Here is a 24,823-nt window from a genome sequence, read left to right on the forward strand (position 1 = left end):
CCGACTTGGATTTAGCCTCTACCGTAAAGCTGTGTCTGTGGGGCGGCCGCTGTGCGGTAAGTGACCGGTGTGCGGTGCTCCAGCACTGAGCCGCCATAACCCCGGGGGTGACGGCTATCTGTGGTCTCCTGCCCGGAGTGCTGTGCCGTGAGAGCGCTACCATGGCTGCACACACCGGACCGTCCTCAGGGTCCTCCGGTCTACACCGACCTCCTCTCCCCAGCACCGAGCAGGACGCTCAGCCATGCCTAATGACGTTCTGCAGCACATCGTCCTGTGGAAAGACGTGCTGCCGACAACATGGCTGTCCTGTGGAAAGATGTGCTTCCAAGGACATGGCTGTCCTGTGGAAAGATGTGCTGCCGAGGACATGGCTGTCCTGTGGAAAGATGTGCTGCCGAGGACATGGCTGTCCTATGGAAAGATGTGCTGCCGAGGACATGCTGTCCTGTGGAAAGATGTGCTGCCGAGGACATGGCTGTCCTGTGGAAAGATGTGCTGCCGAGGACATGGCTGTCCTATGGAAAGATGTGCTGCCGAGGACATGCTGTCCTGTGGAAAGATGTGCTGCCGAGGACATGGCTGTCCTATGGAAAGATGTGCTGCCGAGGACATGCTGTCCTGTGGAACGACGTGCTTCCGAGGACATGGCTGTCCTATGGAAAGATGTGCTGCCGAGGACATGCTGTCCTGTGGAACGACGTGCTGCCGAGGACATGGCTGTCCTGTGGAAAGATGTGCTGCCGAGGACATGGCTGTCCTGTGGAAAGATGTGCTGCCGAGGACATGGCTGTCCTGCGGAAAGATGTGCTGCCGAGGACATGGCTGTCCTGCGGAAAGATGTGCTGCCGAGGACATGCTGTCCTGTGGAACGACGTGCTTCCAAGGACATGGCTGTCCTACGGAAAGATGTGCTTCCGAGGACATGGCTGTCCTGTGGAAAGATGTGCTGCCGAGGACATGGCTGTCCTGCGGAAAGATGTGCTGCCGAGGACATGGCTGTCCTGCGGAAAGATGTGCTGCCGAGGACATGCTGTCCTGTGGAACGACGTGCTTCCAAGGACATGGCTGTCCTACGGAAAGATGTGCTTCCGAGGACATGGCTGTCCTGTGGAAAGATGTGCTGCCGAGGACATGGCTGTCCTGTGGGTAGAGCGAATGCAGAAATGATTGTATGAGGGAAGTCGGCCTTTTTGAAACTATTAAAGAGCACCTGTTACTTTAACAACCCTACTAACCTTCAGATATGGGGTTAATAACTGTGAGAAACTGCCCGACACCCCCTCCCCCCTACAGCGTTCTGCCCCTCCGGCACTGACTGACAGCTCAGCATTAGCTCCTCCCAACCCCTCTACATATATCTTACATACACAGGATGGTTACAGGGGCTGTCCGGCCTTGGGGTACACGTCTGCAGTTACCCTATGCGTCTGCAGACTTGTGAAAGTTCACACTGCGCACTGTCAGGATTCTCCGGAGCCAGAGTTGGTGGTCATGTGATCACTAATATGCGATTTGCACACTCCTAGCCACATTCCGGCTAGACGTGTCCACCCTTGCTCAGTACACTTGCATTGAGGCCTCACACGGCTAGTCGGCACGTGACCGCCAGCGAGAATCCTCGCAGTGTTCAGTCACATACTGACTGCAGACTTGTACCCCAACCTTTAAAAAAATATTGCACCCGACAAACAAGCGTTTTGCTCGTCTTTTGGAAGATCAGTTGTCCGTCAGTCCTTGGAATGCTCGATCCCCAATTATCAGCATGTGTAAACCTGCACTAGACTAGTCCACCGAGGCCATTGTCTGCGCCTCATCTACATGTCCAGAACATTAGTCACCCATCCACGTTGTGCTGCTCATTGGGTTTGGTACTGACCGCGCTGTTCTCAGTCCCATAGTCAATGAATGGCTCAATGATCACTCGTGCACCATTTATTGTATTTATTTCCAGGCTCCTAGACGTGAAGGAGAACGTGTGTGACCGCTGCTCCAGTCACCGGGGAGTATGGGGTCCCCACTTTCCTGACCTTTGGGGTGCCCAGCGATCATAGTGCTCCTCCGTCCTGTGGTGTGCGGCCTCTTATGTAACGCGTTACTGTCTCTTCTTGTAAAGGTAAAACCAAGGCGTCAGGATGTCTTACATGCTTCCACATCTGCACAATGGCTGGCAGGTTGACCAGTCCATCCTTTCCGAGGAGGACCGCGTGTTGGTTATCCGCTTTGGACATGACTGGGATCCTACATGTATGAAGATGGATGAAGTTTTGTACTGCATAGCTGAGAAGGTCAGTGTGAACGCCAGGGTCGGATTCCTGCCTTATAAATCAATAGAGTGCTCAGCTTAAAGCTATTGTCCTACAATTTATAGAATAATCTTCTATGGTGGATCAGACGAAACAACATCTTTTCAAATTAATATAGAAATCCAGTGTCTAGAAATTGGTTGCATAACTGTTCTAGCGCCCCCTGCTGGTCTTTGTTTCTCATAGTGTCATTGGGCACACAACGCAAAATGTGCAAGCAACTAAAAATCAGCAGAAAAGAAGCTGCTTCTTCTCACCAGCAGCGGACAGATCGGGTGGAAAAAAAAAATCAGAATAACAGCAGGGGGCTATAAAAAGTCCATAACAGCAATATCGACACACACGCATATTTTTATTATTATTTATTATTTATTATTATTTTTTTTTATTATGACTTGAGATGAACAATTTTTTTTTTTTTTTATCCAATAGAGACGTGGTATATTATTGTGGGACAATCCCAATGAAGCGAAGTGTAATTAACCCCATAAGAACCAGGGGTATTTCCGTTTTTGCATTTCCATTTTTTGCTCCCCTTCTTCGCAGAGCCATAACTGTTCTATTTTCTGTCAATGTGGCCATGTGAGGGCTTGTTGTTTGCAACACGAGTTGTACTTTTTGAACTTATTTTACCATATCATGTACTGGAAAATGGGAAAAAATTCCAAATGCGGTGAAATTGCAAAAAAAAAAGTGCAATCCTACAATTGTGTTTTTGATATTTTTTTCTTTAACCATGTTCACTAAATGCTAAAACTGACCTGCCATTATGATTCTCCAGGTCATTATGAGGTCATAGACACCAAACATGTCAAGGTTCTTTTTTATTTACCGTAAGTGGTGAAAAAAAAATTAAATAAAAAAAAAATAAAAATTTCATTTTCCGAGACCCTTAGTGTCTCCATTTTTCATGATCTTAGGTTGGGTGAGGGCTTACTTTTTTGCTCGCCAATCCAATGTTTTTATTTATACCATTTTGGTGCAGATACAATCCTTTGATTGGCAGTTATTGCATTGTATTGCAATGTTGCAGTGATCATAAAAAGTAATTCTGGCCTTTCGATTTTTTTTTTTTTTTTTTCTCGCTACGCCGTGTACAGATTGGATTAACTCTTTTTATATATTGATAGATTGGGTGACTCTGAACGTGACAAAGCTAAATATGTATTTTTTTATTTTATTTTGAATGGTGCAAAGGGGGGGTGATTTGAACTTTTATATTTAATATTTTTAAAAAACAATTTTTATTTTTTTGCTTGATTCAATAGTCTCCATGGGAAAACTAGAAGCTGCGATCATCTGATCGCTTGTGCTACATAGATAGCTACATACATAGCAGATATGTTCACTTGCCATAAGCGCCGACCTGCTGACCCCGGGTTGTCATGCCAATCCATTGGCAACCCGCGCTCATGTGACACGGGCGCTGATGGGAGGAGGTAATGACGCTCTTCCTGCGCATGCATGTTAAATGCCGCTGTCAGGTTTTTGACAGTGGCATTTAACATGTTAACAGGGGCATATGATAGCTGATCAGATTAGCTGTCATGTACAGGAAAAGATGCCGGCTCATCACCGCAGCCCGAACCAAACGGGGAGGCATCCAATGACACACTGCCCGTCATTGGACGTTAAGGGGTTAATATTAGATCATACGAATCGGGAAAGTACAGCCCCACATTAGACATTTCAGCTGATGTAAGCGGTGAAGGTTTGGAACCATAGCATTATTGGTGCCGTATTTCCTGCACAGTGAGTTTATCATAATTTCCTGGGCCTTCACCTCTGTTTCTGCAAAGTTTAGAGCGCACAATTATTTCTGTATTTATTGTTTATTGCTTTAAGAGCTCAGTGTAAATCTCCCAATATCTCCATCTCGCCCCTGCCTAACGTTCGGCCTGATTCCATGGTATGGCAGGCTTTTCTCTAATTTCTCTGCTGTATTCACCAGTGTTTCATTTACATCCCACTTGTGTCCTCTTCCATAGATGGCTGTTACAGGAGAGCTGACCAAACCCGACTGTTTTGACCAGCACCACCGCTTGTCTACAACCCCCTGAATGCAGATTTTAGAGGAGGGGTAGTAAGGACAAGGCAGGGTGCCCCCCTCTCCTCTGAGAACACATTCATGCTCAGTCCCAGATATGGGGGAGAATCGGGAAGAAAAGCTGTCCGCCCAACACTCAGTTGAAAGGTACCTACACTTTTTATTGTTTTATTTCAAAGATGTGACAGATCGATAGGGATCCTGAGACCCCAACTGATTGCTCAACACGGTTGCGAAGTGGTGGCAGGAGCCTCCATACAGAAAGGTGTATAGGCTTGTAGACAGTCTATGTGCCCCCCGTACATAATCCTGTGTGCTATTGAGGGAATCAGAAGTGCTCTGTTCCTGCGTGAGGGCGCATACTTTAAGGTAACTTGACGGCTTCCCCATGTCTTGATGAGGAACGGTGAGCTGCAAGAATGCCAATGATCCGAGGTGCTTACACTTGGCTTACTTCTGCTATACTTACTATGCAAATCATGTCACATATGCCTATTGGGGTGTGATAAGATTAGTCCTGGGAAAGAAATGCTCCCTCAACTACTCGCCCACTGGTGGCACATCACTGGCATAATTAAATTATTTTCATGAAATTGATTAAACAGAAAACAGAGGCTTGTAGGAAGCAGTATGGAGTGTGATAGAGACATGGGGAGCTGTCAGGTTTCCTTTAATGGTGTCCAGGCTCAGACTTTCTACACCCCCTAAAGTGCTCCTGTGCACCTGTCACATAAGTGTTGCGCCATCGGTTGGGGTCGGAGCACTAGACTCCCACCATTCTGCAGGGCGTCTTATGGTCTGTCACATATTTAAAATAATAAAAGTGTAGTTACAGCAATAAAAAAAAATATTGTTAATATCAGCATAGGGCTGTTTGGATAGTAACACTTCAGGACAGGAGTTTCTAAATGACATTAGATCCATGATGGGAGTTGGTGTGGATTGATTGACAGGCCCCCGACAACCACCTCACGACTCTTGTTTTGCTTAGCCGGCCTGGCACGGCACAATGACAAGGTGCCAGGCTGGCTAATCAGAATTAACACAGAATTTGCAAAGAGGATAGACGTGTTGTCGGGGCTCCCCTCCAGTGGCCACAGGTTACGTAATGAAAGTAAGTACAGCACAAGGCGGTGCACGCTGCAGCAGAGCCCTGCATTGAGCGTAAGCCCCTGGATAAGCTACCCGTGTCTGCTATGCACTCATCAGTGTGCTGTACTTGTACAACAAACATTTCTATTATCTTATTGTTCACTACAGGTGAAAAACTTTGCTGTGACTTATCTGGTGGATATAACAGAAGTCCCCGATTTCAATAAAATGTACGAGTTATATGATCCCTGTACAGTCATGTTCTTCTTCAGGTGAGTTCTATAAAATGTTTCTTCTGCTAGAGTTTGTGACTATATCTGGTTACTAGATGGAGGCCCGATTCTAACGCATCGGGTATTCTAGAACAGTGTTTTTCAACCAGTGTGCCGCGGCACACTAGTGTGCCGCGACACATGGTCGGGTGTGCCGCGGGGAACGGGAGTCAGCTGTTCTCTGTGCCGACTGTCAAGCTGACAGCCGGCACAGAGAAGCTGCAGCGCGCCGGCTCCCGGAGATCAATTGTACTCGCAGACATCTACCAGCTGCGAGTACAATTGAGGCTCTGACTGCCGGGTCAGAGCGACGCCAGCAGCGTGATCAAGTCATGTGATCACGCTGCTGACGTCACTATCCGGCGCGCAGGAGAAAGAAGAGACTTGGTGGTAAGTGCTCCTGTGCTGTGGAGCTGAAGACACCGAAGATTCAGCGTGGGGTGGGTTTATGGGGAGTATGTGGGGGGATTTATTAAGTGTGTGGGGGGATTTATTAAGTGTGTGGGGGGATTTATTCAGTGTGTGGGGGATTTATTCAGTGTGTACGTGGGGGGGGGGCTGGAATTTATTTAGCATGTGTGGGGCAGGGTGCATTTATTCTGTGGAAGGGGATGGATTTATTCTATCGGAAGGGCAGTGGATATATTCTGTGGGGGTGAGTGGGGAGATGGGGGTGGACACAGTAGCGAGGGGAAAAATGTGTGCTGACAGTACTGGGAGCAACGGTGATGGGATGTGTGAGGACAGTATGGGGAGTCGGGGGAATGTGTGAGGGGGGAATGTGTGAGGAGGAAATATGGAGAGAGCAAAGGGGTATGTTAGCAGGGGGGGGGGATGTACAGGAGGAGGCTATTAGAAATGTGTGCAGACAGTACTGGGAGCAACGGTGATGGGATGTGTGAGGACAGTATGGGGAGTCGGGGGAATGTGTGAGGGGGGAATGTGTGAGGAGTAAATATGGAGAGAGCAAAGGGGTATGTTAGCAGGGGGGGGGGATGTACAGGAGGAGGCTATTAGAAATGTGTGCAGACAGTATGGGGGGATGAAAGTGTGAGTGGACACATAATAGATAGTGAGTAGTGTGAGGGTAACAGCCAGGAGGAGACAGTATGCCAAGTAGGAGGAGTGTAATGAAGGGGCACAGTAGAGAGACTGGGCTCTCTATGAGGGACACCGTATGAGAAGGCAGTGTGAAGTATGGAAAAGAGAGAGAGGGTAGTGTGGATGGCATGTACCATAAGAGGGACAGTGAGGGTCATATTATGTGCTGGGAATAAAGTGAGGGGCAATTATTTACTCAGAGGCTCAGCCTAGGGCAGATATTGTTATTCCGGAGCATTATAATAACACTGCTATCTTTAAGGGTGTTGTGTCGGGATGTGCTGCAGAAGACAGGAGAAGATGGAAGTCTGCAGAAACGAGCTCTGCCGGTGGATGAGAAGAGTCATCATGGCATCTGGACAAGGTGAAGATGAAAAGAAAGAGGCGACTCCACAAACAACGTCATCTATCAGGTACCTGGATGTAAATGTGTTTTTTTTGTGATACTAATTCTCATTTTTATTTGTTAGGAACATTAAAGGGGATGTCCAAGGTTGTGATGAGTCTGCAGTCATACTATGTGACTGCAGACTTCTGAATTCTCACAGTGCACACTGCTATCATAATTCTCTGATGTTGGTGATTTACATACATGCGGTCACGTGCTGACTAGACATGTGTGGCCTCATTCAATGAAAATGAATTGACTGAGGCCGGACACGTCTAGTTAGAATGTGACCAGAAGTATCCAAATCACATACTTGTGCTGTCATGACCGTCCACTCTGGCCACCGGCAAGGGAGAATCCTGAAAGTGTGCAGTGCTTGCGCTGTGAGAATTCAAAAGCCTGCAGTCACATAGAATGACTGCAGACTTTCATCTCAAACCTGGACGCACCATTTTGTGCCATTTTGGTTGGTGGTGTGCCTCGGGATTTTTTAAGTATAAAAAATGTGCCGCGGCTCAAAAAAGGTTGAAAATCACTGTTCTAGAATATGTATGTAGTTTATTTATGAAGTTTTCAGAATAATGCAATTTATACACAGGATTCTGCTGTCCGCAGCCAATTAGCGAAGAGTGGTTCAAATTCCGCGCCAATTCATGGCCGGACTGCGCCTGTCACTGATTGGTCACGTCCGGAAGTGAACAATCAGTGAAGCCAGGGCCTGCTCCAGGTTTTTGAGGGCCCCGGGCGAAAGAGTCTCTGTGGGCCCCCCTCTTTAACACATACCACGATTCATGATGCACAGATACAGCAGAGAAATATAGCACGGCCCACGTAGCATATGGCACGGCCCACGTAGCATATGGCACGGCCCACGTAGCATATGGCACGGCCCACGTAGCATATGGCACGGCCCACGTAGCATATGGCACGGCCCACGCAGCATATAACACGGCCCACGTAGTATATAGCAATGTGGGCACCATATCCCTGTTTAAAAAAAAAAAATTTTTTTTAAATAAATAGTTATATACTCACCTTCCTGTACAACAACAGTCGCACTCAATCAGGGAGTTTTTAGAATTTTCGTTAATCAAAAAAACGTGATTTCTTTATTGTGAACAAACACCAAAATGAGGGTATCACCGCAGTGTTTCAAGGTAGGTAACGTTTCGACCCGCAGGGTCTTTCTCAAACCTTACTTTCAGTGGTAAATACCAAGAAGAGGGCGTAAATCCCTTTGGAGATGCAGAAGTCCCGTTAGGGGCTGTAATATGAGAGAATCCGGTGTCTGCGGTGGTGGTGTGTCGCAGACACCGGATTCTCTCATATTACAGCCCCTAACGGGACTTCTGCATCTCCAAAGGGATTTACGCCCTCTTCTTGGTATCTACCACTGAAAGTAAGGTTTGAGAAAGACCCTGCGGGTCGAAACGTTACCTACCTTGAAACACTGCGGTGATACCCTCATTTTGGTGTTTGTTCACAATAAAGAAATCGCGTTTTTTTGATTAACGAAAATTCTAAAAACTCCTTTATTGAGTGCGACTGTTGTTGTACAGGATTATAGTCCGGAGTATCCCTCCAGGTTCAGTCTGCACCAGCACTAGCGAGAGTGCACGTCTTATTCTTCAACAATATACTCACCTTCCGACGGCCCCTGGATCCAGGCCAGGCGTTTAGCGATGCTCCTCGCGACGCTCCAGTCTCAAGAATGCATTGCAGTCTCGCAAGATGATGACATAGTGGTCTCGCGAGACCGCTACGTCATCATCTCGCGAGACCGCAATGCATAGCCTGGAGCGTTGCGAGGAGCGGGAAAGTCGCCGGAGGGTTAGAATATAATTTTATTTTTTTTAAATTATTTTTAACATTAGATTTTTTACTATTGATGCTGCATAGGCAGCATCAATAGTAAAAAGTTGGTCACACAGGGTTAATGGCAGCGTTAACGGACTGCGTTACACCACGGCATAACGCGGTGCAACGCAGCCATTAACCCTGTGTGAGTGCTGACTGGAGGGGAGTAGGGAGGGGGCACAGATGGAGAGTAGGAAGGGGCGAATTTGCGTCCGGACTGTGACCAATCAGCGACGCGGGATTTCCGTTACAGACAGACAGAAGTGACCCTTGGACGATTATATAGATAGATGTGGACATGTTCATCATATGTGTAGTGAAAGCCCCTGGTGCATGCGCTGATCAGAGCCTGAGGACCCCACTTATTGGCCTTTTTGGACTCAGCTGATGACATTACATTGGCATATTTATTTATTTTCTCCTGTTCTTTCCTATACATTAGTTAACCACAAAACCAGCATAGTATACGTCTCAGGGATGTGATTGACGTTCTTGTACATTATTCTCTGTTCAACATCGCCATCTGAATGAACACATGAATTTGCAGCAAAATTGAGCCGTTCCCTCCAACATTGTGCACTTGCTCGCAGGTGGGGGTGGCTGCACTACTGCATGCATTAGCGCAGCTTGTGGACGCACCCTCAACTAGTAACGCCCAGTAATAAATTAGCTCATACCTTTATTGGATGATTAACAAAAGAACAGCACAGAGTTAAAAGTCTCCAGGATTGTAATATGGGGATTATAGGGTAATTACGTATCATGAGTTTGTGCCCATGTTGCGTTTCTCGCATTTTTGTCCGCAGTTTTGTTGCAGAACCTGAAATATTTCCTAGTCCCAGCAAAGTGACTGAGTTTCCTAACATCTTATGCACACTTTGCTTATTTTTTTTTCCTTGCAGATTTAAATTTGCTACATATCTCTTTCAGCATTTTTCGCTGCAGACTAAGGCTTCTTTCACACTTCAGTTGTTTGGCGTCAGTCTGCTCCGCCATAATGACGGATCGACGGATCCGTCACAATTGCTGAGAAAACGGTTCTAACGGATCCGTTTTTTTGACGGATCAGTTACTTGTGGGTTGTATATACTTTTTGGAGCATGCGCAATTGAAAAAACGGATTGGGGCGACGGATCCGCCGAAATGACGGTCGCGACGGATCCGTCGCCCATAGGTGGCCATTCTATGGAATGACGGACGCGACGGATCCGTCGCGATCCGCCATTTCAACGCAGACAAAAAACGTTGCAATGACCGTCAATGTCTAGATGACATCCGCCAAATTTTGACAGATCCGTCGCATGACGGATGGAACGGACGACCATCCGTCACAATCCGTCGCTAATGCAAGTCTATGGGGAAAATAACGGATCCGTCACAAAAAAAGACGGATCCGTTATTTGAGGAAAATGGCGGTTTTAGACTGACTCCAAACAACTGAAGTGTGAAAGAGGCCTTAACCCATAGTAATGAGTGGAGGAAAACTCTGCAACAATGTTTTTATTTTTCTATGCAGCTTTTTTTTCTGCCAACACATCAGGATTTGCAGCAGAATTTTGTGCACATACCCATAAGCAGATGTATCTGGAGAGCTCACAGGTCTTTTTTTGTTTCCACACTTCCACCTACAAAGCCTTCATGCTTATATATGTATATAACCACCAAAATTCTTCGTTATAGTATAGTGAGCCCTTCTTAGTTTGGATGCAAGACCCAATAGCGATTATGAAGGAGCAAACTATCAAGAATGATAAAATGTATCAAATTTTATTTAGATATTATAAAACATAATTGATATGATATTCAATAGCAAAACAGTTTAAAACATAGTCACAATGGGACATAGCTGGAACCATAAAGCAGGAACACACCTCTAAGGCTTCTTTCACACTTCAGTTGTTTGGCGTCAGTCAGCTCCGACATCGTGACGGATCCGTCAAAATTGTTGAGAAAACGGATCCGTTTTTGTGACGGATCAGTTACTGTTCCGTCAAAAAAACGGATCCGTTTGAACCGTTGCTACCGTTTTTCCATCCGTTGTAACCGTTTTTTGACGGATCCGTTTTTTAAAAAGGGAGGATCTCAATGTGATTGGCTACTGGAAATGACTGGAAAACTATATATACTGTGTATTTACACCACATCTTTGAAAGGTTGTAGAGAAAGTGGCAAAGATGGAAGGGGTGCTGGCGAATATTGTGAAGATATGTGCGGATTTCACTCTTGAGGCAAATCGGTTGGCAGTCATCATTCGAGACAAGGAGGAAGAAAGACTGCGCATCCTGCGGCAGCGGCGGAAGAGAAGGCTGTGGATCCATCCTATCACAGCCCAACGCATAACCCGTGGTGTTTATTCCACACTGTACATTGAATTGAAATCCTCAAAAATTCTTCAGCTATGTGAGAATGAATGCAGAAAATTTCGAAATTTTGTTGGGCCATGTGGTAGAATCTATACGGAGACGAGACACCCAGATGCGCTTCTCCATATCACCAGCGGAGCGTCTCATGGTGACTATTCGGTAAGTTATTTATTTATTTTTTTTAATGATTCTCATTCATCAGACTTATAACTGTAATGTTGTTTTTTGAAGTTTTTATTAATTGTCTTTCTTTATCGCCTCTCATTGGGGGACACAGGAACCATGGGTGTATGCTGCTGCCACTAGGAGGCTGACACTATGCAAATAAAAAAGTTAGCTCCTCCTCTGCAGTGTACACCCCACCGACTGGCATTGAACTCTTCAGTTTTAGCTTAGTGTCAGTAGGAGGTGGACACGGGTCTTTCATTAGACCCTTATCTACCTCAATGTGCGTCGTTTTCTTGCAGGTTTCCTCGGAGGGATACAGGGTGAATAGTCACACCTGTATTCCCACAAGCGGACTATGAGTACGGTGTGTACTGCCACCCCGTATCCTCATTGATCCCTCACCAGGACCAAGATCCTGGCACACCAGCGTGCTCAGAAGTCCGGTCCTGGCTCCGTCCCCCACCCACTCGCCCACCAGAGCCTGTCGGTTGGAGGAGACGAGGACGTCCATCAGCCCTGGACGTTTCACCCTTTTTTTAAGGTTAGTACGGCGTGGGATGTTTTTAGGTGAGTATGTCCCCTATCCCTTCTCAGATCCTTGTTAGGGGGGGATTCTTGTTAAGTGTATCCTATTCTGCAAGGGCCTTCTGCTCCAGCGCGGGGCCCCTTTCTGGCCGCAGCGTTCTCAGCACCTTCTTTCTGACAGCTCCTGGCTGCCGTTCACTCCTTTCCGCGGCGCACTATCAGTGCTGCGGTTTTTTCCCTGGGCACAGTCCTCAGCGCAGCAGCCCTGCAGTCTATCGCGCTGCTTATCGCTGCAGCGCATTGCTCCGGCGCCGCAGGAGGTGGACTGTGGCGCCCTTCAGTGGCGCAGCCTAGCAGGCTGCGGCGCCTGTGCCGCCAGCTTCCCGTCGCGGCGCATCGCTCTGGCGCTCTATACCGGCGCCGCGGCTCGTTTCCCGGCCGCCGGTTCCTAATTTAGGCCCCGGCTTCGGCCGGGGCCTACTTCCGGTCTTCGGATCTGTCACTTCCGCTTCTGCGGGCGGGCTTTTTCCCGCCCGACATACTAGGACCTGCCCACCGGCGCCTCTGCGTCTAGCTCCGCCCCCTTCCTCGTGGGACACTCGTCTGGTGTTAGCATCGCTTCACACCACAGCAGCAGCCCTTGCAGTGCCTCCCGCAGCGCGCCACGCTCCTTCGCCCGCATCTTCTGTGAGCTCAGCACAGGGGATTTCTCCACCAAGGACAAGTGGGACATCTTCCAGGACCGGGTCCGTGAGTAGCTGCACTGCAGTCTGACACCCCCCTCTGCACACTGTCCCCTAACCAACTGGCATCTTCAGGGTCCCTCAAGATGTCTTCCTCTAAAGGGGGCCGCTCTCGCCCCCCTACTTCTTCTTCATCTACTGCCTTAGTCACGTACTTTGCATGTTCGTCCTGTAACAGCAAACTTCCCTCAGGTCAGTCCTCCCCGTTGTGTCAGTCCTGCAGCAACCCGATTGTTCCCACCGCCCAGGATCCCCCGGCTGTTCCGCCCGAGAGTGATCCCCCCATCCCAGGCTGGGCCGCTTCTCTGTCACAATCGGTGGCCGATTTAACACGGGTGTCTCAAACCCTGGTGTCCGCGCTGGATCGGTTTCCCCTGCAGACCCCTGCAGTGGCCAGCGGGTCGCAGGAACCGCCGCCCGAGCCCTCCTTGATTAGCCACAAAAGGTCCAGACAGGAACGTCGGTCTGAGTCCTCTTCGCGTTCCATCTCGCCGCACGGCCCTCCCCCGCGGTTGGTGTCGCACCGTTCCTCCTCCCCTGAGTCAGGCGAGGCTTTATCTGATGCGCCCTCAGACGAATTTTCGGAGCTGGATCCTAGGCAAATCGCCACCATGAGTGAGTCGGTCCAGAACCTCATTCGGGCTATAAACCAAACCTGTGGCATCAAGGATCCCTCTACGGAACCCGCAGATCAGGCGGTTTCGTTTAGACGGGCCAAACCACCTTCAAAATTTTTTGCTCCTCATCCTGAATTCGAGGAAATCCTGGCCAGAGAGAGAGAGAATCCGACCAGACGTTTTCAGAGGGGAAAACGTCTGGGGGTGTTATATCCTTTTTCACCAGATCTTACCGCCAATTGGACGGTCTCTCCCTCGGTGGATCCCCCTGTTTCCAGGCTGTCCGCCAACACGGTGCTTCCACTGTCCGGCGGAGCGTCTCTGAAGGATTCTAACGACAGAGTTATAGAATCTTTTGCGAAATCTGCCTTTGATGCGGCTTCAGCAGCGCTATGCCCAGCCTTTGCTTCCACTTGGGCTTCAAAATCCATCTCAATATGGGCCAAGGATCTACGGCGAGGTATCCTGGACGGGGCTCCTCCCGCGCAATTAGCGGAACTTGCCAACCAGATTTCCCACGCTGGTGAATACCTGGTTTCCGCCTCCCTGGATGTCGCCTCTTGTGCTGCTCAGGCTTCCAGCAATGCCGTTGCCATTCGCCGGACCGTTTGGCTCAAGGCCTGGCAGGCGGACTTGTCCTCCAAAAAGTCCCTCACTAGTCTGCCCTTCCAGGGCTCTCGTCTCTTTGGTTCCCAGCTGGACCAGATCATTAAGGATGCCACTGGGGGCACAAGTTCCCTTCTCCCCCAGGCTAAACCTCGTCGCCCTCCTCCTAGACGGCAGTTTCGCTCGTTTCGGCCTTTTCGTCGCTTCGCTGCATCAAACTCCTTTTCCCAGCAGCAACAGAGGCCACAGGCACGTCAAGAGAAGAAGGCGGTGTCCTTCAGGCCCACTCCGTCCTGGCGTCCTCGCTATTCCCAGGGTAGATCGTCCAGGCCCAGGACTGGAAGATCCACTTCCGCATGACTCTCGGCAAGACTCCAGCCCAACTCCCAGGTTGGGGGGCCGTCTTCTCCGTTTCAGGGACGTCTGGATTTCCGCAGTAGAGGATGCATGGGTCAGGGAAGTTGTATCCTCGGGATACAAGATAGAGTTCGCCTCCCGACCCAGGGATCGTTTCTTCCAATCTCGTCCTCCAAAAGATCCAGCTTTGGTTCCGGGCTTCTTCGCAGCCATCGCTTCTCTGCTAAAATCCGGGGTGATTGTTCCCGTTCCAGAAAGGGAACGGTACACGGGTTTCTACTCGAACCTCTTTGTGGTACCGAAAAAAGACGGCAAGGTTCGTCCCATTCTGGACCTCAAATTGCTGAACAGGAGGGTTCGCCTGAAACACTTCAGGATGGAATCCCTTCGTTCAGTAATTGCTTCCATGGAGGCTCAGGAATTTCTATGCTCTATAGATATCCAGGACGCCTACCTACATGTTCCAATTTTTCCCGGTCATCACCGTTTCCTGCGCTTTGCAGTGCAACAAGATCATTTTCAGTTCGTCGCCCTGCCGTTCGGTCTCGCAACCGCGCCAAGGGTGTTCACGAAAATCATGGCGGCGCTGATGGCCGTTTTGAGAGTCAGAGGCTTGGTCCTGTTTCCATACCTCGACGACATCCTCATCAAGGCTCCGTCCTTTGCTCAGGCCCACGAAAGCTTGTCCATTGTTCTCGACACCTTATCCCGTTTCGGATGGCTGGTCAACCGGAAGAAGTCCTGCCTTATTCCTTCTCAGCGCATCATCTTTTTGGGCATGCTTTTCGACACTCGTCAGTCCAGAGTCTTCCTTCCCAAGGAGAAGAGATCCACCCTTTGTCGGGACATACTCTTGCTCCAGGGACCTCGGCCTCCCTCACTCCGATCGGCCATGAAGGTTCTGGGGAGGATGGTAGCTACCTTGGAAGCGATTCCCTTCGCCCAATTCCATTCTCGGCCCCTTCAGCAAGCCATTCTGTCTCAGTGGGACAGGTCGGTCTTCTCCCTGGATCGGCCGATCAGACTCTCCTTTCGGGTCAAGCGGTCTCTCAACTGGTGGCTGACGTCTCCTCTCATCTCCCAGGGCAGGTCCTTCCTTCCGGTTCACTGGCAGGTGGTGACAACGGATGCCAGCCTGATCGGCTGGGGTGCGGTTTTTCGCCACCTGACGGTTCAGGGCCGTTGGTCGCCGCAGGAGTCTGCGCTGCCGATCAATGTCCTCGAAATTCGGGCCATCTTTCTGTCCCTCCGCCATTGGGAAAGGATCCTCAGGGGCCTTCCAGTCCGGATCCAGACGGACAACGCCACGGCTGTGGCATATGTCAACCATCAGGGGGGGACTCGGAGCTCCTTGGCCCTTGCCGAGGTATCCAAGATCCTCCTTTGGGCAGAGGCAACGGTTCCGGTGATATCCGCGGTGCATATCCCCGGCGTAGAAAACTGGGCCGCCGACTTCCTCAGCCGCGAGGGTCTCGCGGCAGGGGAATGGTCCCTGCATCCGGAGGTCTTCCATCAGATTTGCCTTCGATGGGGAACTCCGGATGTGGATCTCACGGCGTCTCGAATCAACAGGAAGGTTCCGCAATTCGTCTCCAGGTCACGCGATCCTCTCGCAGTGGGCGTCGATGCCCTGGCCATTCCTTGGTCACAGTTCAAGCTGCCCTACCTGTTCCCACCCCTTCCATTACTTCCCAAACTGTTGAAGAAGATCAAAGCGGAAGGGGTGCCGGTCATCCTGATCGCCCCGGATTGGCCCAGGAGAGCTTGGTTCGCGGAGCTCGTCAACCTTCTCGCGGACGCTCCCTGGCACCTTCCAGACAGGCCCGATCTGCTGTCCCAGGGTCCGATCTGCCACCCGAATTCTCGGTCGCTCAGTTTAACGGCGTGGCTGTTGAGACCGCGGTTCTAAGAGCGTCCGGCCTTTCGGACCGTGTGATTCACACCATGATTCAGGCTCGGAAGCCTTCGTCTTCCAGGATCTACTACCGCACCTGGAAGGCCTACTTCCGTTGGTGCGAGTCCAACCGCGTGCCGCCTATGGTTTTTTCCCTGCCTTCTCTTTTGGCCTTCCTTCAGGCAGGACTGGATTCGGGCCTGGCTCTTAGTTCCCTGAAGGGTCAGGTCTCTGCGCTTTCCATCCTCTTTCAGAAGACCTTGGCCTCTCGGCCACAGGTTAAGACCTTCTTTCAGGGGGTAGCCCACGCGGTCCCGCCGTTCAGGGCCCCTGTGGAGGCTTGGGACTTAAACCTGGTACTGGACGTTTTGAAGGTTTCTCCCTTTGAACCTCTTAGGGAGATTCCTCTATCAGTTTTATCTTGGAAGGTGGCCTTTCTTGTGGCCATCACGTCCATTCGCCGCGTTTCCGAGCTGGCGGCACTGTCTTGCCGCCCTCCGTTTTTGGTCATTCACCAGGACAAGGTGGTCTTCCGTCCTCCACCTTCTTTTCTTCCTAAGGTGGTTTCCACCTTCCACCTCAACGAGGACATCGTTCTACCTTCCTTTTGTCCAGCTCCGACTCATCCTCTGGAGCGATCGTTGAACAAGCTAGACCTAGTCAGGGCAGTGAGGATTTATCTGGATAGAACATCCTCTTTCCGGAAGACGGATTCTTTTTTCGTCATTCCTAATGGCACGCGCAGAGGCCAGCCGGCTTCTAAAGCGACTATTGCTCGTTGGATCAGAACGGCAATTTTGGAGGCTTACCGGGTCAAGAACAGAGTGCCCCCTCCTGGGATTAAGGCTCACTCTACCCGGGCAGTCGGCGCCTCCTGGGCGGTGCACCACAGGGCTTCCGCCCTACAGCTTTGCAAAGCGGCAACTTGGTCTTCCATCCACACGTTCGCCAAATTTTACAAGGTCCATACCTACGCATCGGCGGACGCCAGCCTAGGCAGAAGGATCCTGCAGGCGGCAGTGGTGAGTCCTCTGACCTGATGGAAGTCTGTTCTCCCGCCCTTGGGACTGCTTTGGGACGTCCCATGGTTCCTGTGTCCCCCAATGAGAGGCGATAAAGAAAACAGGATTTTTGGTTGCTTACCGTAAAATCTGTTTCTTGAAGCCTCCATTGGGGGACACAGCACCCTCCCAATGTTTTCTGTTATCTGTTCTATGACTGTTCTCACGTTACAGTTCTCAAGTTTGTGGTTATGGTTTTTCAACCTTGTTTCATTATCTCCTACTGCTTTCTCACTAACTGAAGAGTTCAATGCCAGTCGGTGGGGTGTACACTGCAGAGGAGGAGCTAACTTTTTTATTTGCATAGTGTCAGCCTCCTAGTGGCAGCAGCATACACCCATGGTTCCTGTGTCCCCCAATGGAGGCTTCAAGAAACAGATTTTACGGTAAGCAACCAAAAATCCTGTTTTTCCTTTTGTTAACAGATTCCTTGCAACTGGAGAGTCGTTCTCATCCCTACATTTCCAGTTCAGGCTTGGGATATCCACAATCTCAGGGATCATCAGAGAGACCTGCCGGGCATTGTGGGATTGCTTACAAGCGGAATACATTCCAGAGCCATCACAGGAGAGGTGGCTGGAGATTGCCCACAATTTTGAACAAATATGCCAGTTCCCAAATTGTGTGGGAGCAGTTGATGGGAAGCATATGAGGATTGTCAAACCTTCTGGCTCTGGATCCGAATTTTACAACTACGAAAAGTACGTCTCAATTGTATTGATGGCCATAGCCGACGCACACTGCAAGTTTATTGCTGTGGATATCGGTGCGTATGGATGCGCAAATGACTCCCAGATTTTTAAAACTTCTCCAATGGGGCGTCGTTTGTATGGAGAGACATTTGACTTTCCACTGCCTAGACCTCTCCCTGGAACCACCGGTCCACCATTACCATTTGTGTGCGTTGGAGATGATGCCTTCCAGCTTTCCCCACACTTGCTTAAACCCTATGGAAGTAGTGGACTGACCCAGAGGAAGAACATTTTTAATTATCGCTTAACCAGAGCACGAAGAGTTGTGGAATGTGCCTTTGGCATCTTAACTGCTAAATGGAGAATCCTACTAACTGCAATTAAACTGCAGACTGACACTGTTGATGATGTGGTGAAGGCTTGTGTGGTACGTCACAATTTTGTTTTATCCAAAGAACATGTTTCCCTGGAGGATAATGTGTCAGAAACCACCTTGCGGGATTACCACAACACAAGTTTTCGTAGTCCAGAATGCGGGACAATTTTGCAGACTACTTCATGTCTCCTCAAGGATCAGTTGACTGGCAGTACGAAATGGTGTAAAAAATTTTTTTTTCACACTTGTAAATATACCATGTTTTTTGTTTTGTTCCAAAACCTTTTGTACTTTAACCTCGCAGTATTGTATGTTTTGAAACGGTACCCCTTTACACATTTTCTACTGTTACTTTTACCATAACCTTGGTGGTTTTTATACAGTTTAAAAAAAAAAAAAAGGAAAGACGATAAAATTGTTTTTAAACCAAAAAAAGTTTTATTTATTACACGTTTATTACAGGTTCTCATAATTTGGGGTGGAGATAGTAGCGGAGGGGCTGACAGGGCGGACCACGTCGATAGTGGGGGACAGAACATCACGGGGAGGAACAGAAGTGGAATGGGTGGTGAAAACATGAGGTTGGGCAGGGAGTTGAGGTACAGATGTGGTCTGTGGGAGGTATGGTGAAGGTGTTGGTGGGATTGGGAACGGTGAAGTTAAAGGGGAAGAATGGAAAGGGGAAGGTAGGTACTGGGAAATACTGAGGGGGGAAGGAAGGAATGGCGAAGGAGTAGAAGTAGGATGGACAGGAGGAGGATGGACGGGAGGATAGACTGCGGCTTGAGAGGGGAAAGGTGTTGAAACATGAAGGGTGGGTGGAGGGGCTTGGGACATCGCCTGCGCTAGAGCAGTGTGGCAGCCTTGCATCACATGCATCTGCAGGTCAGGAGTTAGATTTTCCATGTGCCTGAGGACCGACTGAAAAAAACAATGTCTTGGTGACTGGTTTGCATCTGAATGCATCCTATCCAGACAACTGCTGAGTTCAAGTATGCTTTTAAGCATATTGTACCCAGCAGATGTTTGCTCACCCAAAAGCTTGATGGCATTCTGGAAGGCTGCATTCAGATGCAAAAACTCAGGCGCATAGCTCCTTTCCTGACCTCTTTGGCGATGCCGTCCTGACCCCAAAGGTGGTCTAGATGTTGCGGCAGTTTCAGAGGGATGGGGTAAAGGGAACTGTAACTCATCACCTGCAGCTTCAAGTGACGAAGTCCGCCCTGCTGCTCCAGCGCTGGTGGATGGGGCCGAGGGATCACACAAAAGGGAAGGTACAGATACAGAGGGGTCGACGTGGTCCCCGGTGGCGGACTCCTGAGAGATCGCTCCAGAGGGGTGCAACGCTGATGCAGGCTCCCGAGTGCTGCAGACAGTGCTGTTAAAGAAGAAAAAAAAAAATAATTTGTATCTTGATATTACAATTGCCCTTGCTGTCAAAAAAATATGAAGGTTACACATTTTAACAGTTTGACTGAAAACATGTGGTGTTGAATATTTACCTTCTGCTCAGCAGCGTCGACTGGAGGAACGACAGGGCTCTGGCATATTTATACCTGCTCCTGCGTCCTCTAGATCCACTCGGGGCCTGTATCTCCTTGTTAAACTCCCTCTTGAAGCGATCCCTGAGTGACCGCCACCGCACGATAACCCTGTTACCTGGAAAGATAAAGCAAAAATTGGTTACTATACAACACATTAAATCATGCTAACACAAGTTAATGAAGTGTGAATACTTACGCGCTAGATCCTGGGCCCCAGCGTCGAGTTCCTCCCAGTTATCCAGAACAGCACTGCACACTTCCTCCCATAGCCGTCGGGTGACTAACTGGTCAGCATGGCGGCGGTCCGACATGTTCCATAGCGGCTCCCGACTTTGGACCTCTTGGATGAGGGTGTCCACATCAATGTTCTCTTCTTCCTCAGTCTGTTCGGGAGCACGCTGTGAAGCCTTAACAAAAAAATAAGAATAAAAAGGGAAAGATTATACCACATGAATTTTACAGTTTACTAAACACCAAACCAAAAAGGAACTTACTCTTCTGTGACCGCCGCGATTAGCATTCCGACGACTATAGGAGGTGCTTTGAGGAACTCTACGTCAAGCCCCGGATTGTGAAGACTAATAAAAAAATAAATAAATAAATAATGTGCTTGGATGGAGGCATATGTACTGTGTGTGTGCTGTGCTGAATGTTTGTGTTGGGTGTAGTGTGTTTTATGTGAGGATCGGTCTCTGCAAAACTTACACTATGCGCTCCCGCTCCTCTCATTTCTCCACCCTGCCCGTCTCCTTCTGGAAGCCCCTCTGCTTCAGCTTCCTGTGAAAACAGAATAAATACATATAGGGTTCAAAAACATATGTTACCAGAGATGTACCCAAAAAAATTTATGAAGAAAAAAAAAATCACCTCAGGTGGCTGACGATGTGAGGGGGGCTCTCAGAAGACGACATTATGGTCCCTGACTTGGGGGGCCTGCCTGCGTCTGTCTTGGGTGCCTCTTGGTCCCTAGAATCTGCAAGTATAAAGAGAGTTCTAAGCTACTATACAAAAGGATAGATAAAGCTTTCGGGACTTTATACTTACATCTGTTTGCAAAACTTGGGGGGCCTCGCTGCGTCTGTCTTGGGTCCTTGCTGCGTTTCTCTTGGGTTCCTTGCTTGGTCCCAAGAATCTTCCAATTTAAACACCGTTTTAATTAGAATGATTATGTATTGGTATGCCAACATACATTTTGATTCCCCACAAAAAAATTATAAAAAAAAAAAAAGTGTTAACTGTTCCCTTCAAACTTGATATGCTTGATGCACAAGCTGTAAAACCGTCCACCTCCTGTTTCCCCCCAAAACTACTTCAAACTTGATATGCGCCATGCGCATTTTGCTAAACCTACCTCACCCCCTCCTCCAGACACAGTTTCAACCTTATAAAAAATTTCCCTCATTCAAAGTTAAAATACCAATACCCAAAAATGTTAATTATGGTTACCCTACAGTTACTGTTTTCTAAAACCAGATAAAATTTTTGAGACCAAAGGTTTGCATTCCGCATTTGTATATAGAACCTCAAACACCTTTATTGAATGTAGACCCAGTTTTAAATTTATCTTGAAATCATACTACGGACAGTTTTGTGGAATTTATTACAATTTTTTATTTCTTTTTTTTTTTTGTTGGAAAGTAGGAGCTACACTTTATTTTAAATACCAGTACAGTATGTCAATGTATGAAAAATAACAAAAATGCAGGACACACACATCACACGGCATTTATACACACACGTCACAGCACAGCCATTCAAAATACCAGCACAGTATGAAAAATAAAAACATGCAAGGCGGGCACACACACACATCACACACACACACACCTCATGCTGGATGGCAGTACTCACATGGCAGTCTCTGGCAGGGTCTGTCTCTCTTGCTGGCAGGGTCTGTCTCTCTTGCTGGCGCATTGAGGAATGAGGCCCACCTGTCCTGTTTATATAGTTTTGGGGTTGTCTGGGCAAAGTATCTACTTTATGGAGCATGCTCAATTGAAAAAAACGGATTGGGGCGACTGATCCGCCAAATGACAGTTCGATGGATCCGTCACGAACCGTCAATTAGGCGCAGACAATAAACGTTACAATGTCCGTCAATGTCTAGACAACGTCCGCCAAATTTCGATGGATCCGTCGCATGGCGGATGGAACGGACGACCATCCGCCACAATCCGTCGCTAATGCAAGTCTATGGGAAAATAGCGGATCCGCCCCCCCAAAAAATGGCGGATCCGCTATTTGAGGAAAATGGCGGTTTCAGACTGACCCCAAAAGACTGAAGTGTGAAAGAGGCCTTACCTAGCATGTCTGGAGTAGTATAGAAATATAGTCAGTGTCTGTTGGATTAATTGTACAAAATATTTCTAGATCAGTACTGGAAAATAAACACCTGCATAACTGTACAGGTTAGTGACGGGTCCAGGTAATAGAGGGCCAAATTGATACATAATAAAGGTGGCATAATAATAGGAATGGCACAATGGAGGCACATAAAGTTATACATAAGTCAAAGTATCTGATCCATTATCTGTGGCCTCGGCGCGCGTCTCACCGCCTTTGCATCTTTGTCGGCAGGTCATGCTTACCCATTAATATGTATTTTTTGTCTATCGCCTTACAACAGGAACAAGCACATTATGATTGATTTAGGCACTGGTAACAATAACAAGATTAACTGGGCAATGGAAGATAAACAGGAGATGATTGATATCGTGGAAACGGTCTACAGAGGTGCCAGGAAGGGCAGAGGTCTAGTGGTGTCTCCCAAGGACTACTCCACAAAATACAGATACTGAAGCTTACTGCCTGGTGATATGGTGCTTTTTACACACATCATTATTATGCTAAACATTAACTTGGACGTAAGAACGGTCATGAGATCATCGACTTGCGAAGCAGTGCGCAATCCTATGTTTTACACCTATTGATGAGCTTTCTGATCTGAGAGAAAACACAAGGATTCAATCCTCGAACATGTTATTTATATTATAAGTCTTTTTTTTCTGCTTGTTGTATTGTTTTAATAAATCTGAAATTTGTAACTTTTGTTTTTGAAAACTACTGCCTGTCATATGGTCATCATAATACAATTAGTGCTGCTCGTCAGAATTACTCTTAGGTTCAGATTTCAACCTTAGGCCACGTTCAGTGTTTGGTCAGTATTTTACATCAGTATTTGTAAGCCAAAACCAAGAGTGAGTGATAGAAACACCACTTCTGTATTTATTATACTGTCCTCTGATTGTTCCACTCCTGATTTTAGCTTACAAATACTGATGTGAGTATTGTATCTGCGTGGCCAAAAAAGAACATTGAGATAAAGAATGGATTGTGGTTGATCAGTGGATTACATTTCTAAGCTCACAAACCATGGTGTGGCACTGGTGCAGAATAAAGTTATGCTGTGAACGTAGCAGTAGTGTGGTTTTTACTGCATTTCTGTTAGTATGCTTTTTCACCTCTAGGGAAAAAAAACAACACACTTTAAAGAGGCTGTGCCGCTGGATAAAATTTTTATTCAACGTGCTTGAACACCAAATTTTTAACCACTTCACAATTTAAGAATTTTTTTTTTTTCATTTTCATCTTTTTCTCCCCTTCTTCCCAGAAAAAAAAAATCCAAAATAAAAAAGCAACAATATCCCATACCTGTCCGCGGGTCAGGCGGAGAGTCTGCGCATGCTCAGTGATGTCAGTAGTAGCCGGCCCACCCTGACCTGAGGTGAACTTTACAGCATGGGAAAATGTTCAGAAACTTTCCCATGCTATAGAGTTTATGTCCGGCCAGGCGGGGAGACTGCGCAGGCAGCTTTTTATTCATTCCTCCGTGGTTTACAGCCCGGCCGGTAGCATTAGCACCGCTCCGGGTTGTAACTATTTAACCCCTTGAGATGGATTACAGCGTGGGACTTGACTGTACGGAGGACAAGTATGGGATATTTTTGCTTTTTAATTTTTTACAGAAGAACGAGGGCTTCGCTTGGATTGAGCGTACAATAATGATGTAAAACCTGTGGGTTTCATTAAAGACTTTATTGTTAATGTGTGTGTATATGTGTATTTTTAACCCTTTCTGACTTTTGGATTAATAATGGAGAGGTGTCTGACACCTCTCCATTATTAACTAGGCTTAATGTCACCTTACAATAGCAAGGTGACATTAACCCCTTATTACCCCATAAGCCACCGCTACTGGGCAATGGGAAGAGAGAGGCTAAGTGCTGGAATAGGCGCATGTTACAGATGTGCCTTTTCTAGGGTGCCTGGGGCAGATTTTTTTTTTTTAGCCGGGGGGCAATAACCATGGCCCCTCTCTAGGCTATTAATATCTGCCCTCAGTCACTGGCTTTTCGGCTTTTCTGCTATCTAGCTCTGTATGAATGTATATAACTGTATTTATGTTTTCAAGAATATTTGAGGCCATGGATCCATTATATGTCCATTTTGCAAGCCGGCGAGAAAATCTCGCCATACGGATGTCACACGGATACTTTTTTGAGAAAAAAAAAATCGCATCCTTGCATTGCACATGGATGATATACGGATCACTTTTCATGAAACATTTGTGTGATTCTTGTCCGTGAAAAACAGACTTTTTTTTTTTAATACGTTGTGTGTGACTCCAGCCTTATGGTTGTTGTTTAGTCTTTATTTTCAGTTTGTAGGTAATGATATGCTCGAGCCCTAAGGCGGGGTTGGTGTATGTGGTGCCCTGATTAGGTATTCATAATGTAGACTGCCGAAAGGTCACTGATCCCTCACTGACCTGCCCCCTAGTTTGCATAATGAATACCTAACATACTGAAGAAAGA

At 47.9% G+C, this 24,823-nt stretch overlaps 3 protein-coding genes across 5 annotated transcripts in view; 2 read left to right on the forward strand and 1 right to left on the reverse strand.

Moving 5' to 3' along the window:
* Positions 1-24,823, forward strand: part of LOC143782523 (thioredoxin-like protein 4A) — a 73,538-nt gene that overhangs the window by 28,682 nt on the left and 20,033 nt on the right. The gene's annotated exons all lie outside the window — the stretch shown is intronic.
* Positions 24-23,424, forward strand: LOC143782524 (thioredoxin-like protein 4A). Of its 3 annotated transcripts, none has more exons than XM_077270036.1 (4): positions 24-56; positions 2,117-2,288; positions 5,614-5,717; positions 22,636-23,424. In XM_077270036.1, exons 2-4 carry the CDS (start codon positions 2,136-2,138, stop codon positions 22,805-22,807), a joined length of 429 nt encoding a protein of 142 aa, XP_077126151.1. In that variant the 5' UTR covers positions 24-56; positions 2,117-2,135; the 3' UTR covers positions 22,808-23,424. The 3 variants fall into 3 exon arrangements, with proteins under 3 accessions (XP_077126151.1, XP_077126152.1, XP_077126153.1); XM_077270037.1 differs by having other exon boundaries at positions 30-530; positions 1,084-2,288; XM_077270038.1 differs by lacking the exon at positions 24-56 and adding an exon at positions 201-981 and having other exon boundaries at positions 1,084-2,288.
* LOC143782518 (uncharacterized) lies at positions 18,922-20,416 on the reverse strand. The gene is made up of 2 exons (XM_077270028.1): positions 19,968-20,416; positions 18,922-19,843 (listed from the first exon to the last, which is right to left on the reverse strand). The coding sequence occupies exons 1-2, from the start codon at positions 20,162-20,164 to the stop codon at positions 18,922-18,924; spliced, it is 1,119 nt and encodes a 372-aa protein (XP_077126143.1). The 5' UTR covers positions 20,165-20,416.

The sequence above is a fragment of the Ranitomeya variabilis genome, chromosome 6 (genome assembly GCF_051348905.1).
Source record: "Ranitomeya variabilis isolate aRanVar5 chromosome 6, aRanVar5.hap1, whole genome shotgun sequence".
NCBI classification, from domain to species: Eukaryota; Metazoa; Chordata; class Amphibia; order Anura; family Dendrobatidae; genus Ranitomeya; species Ranitomeya variabilis.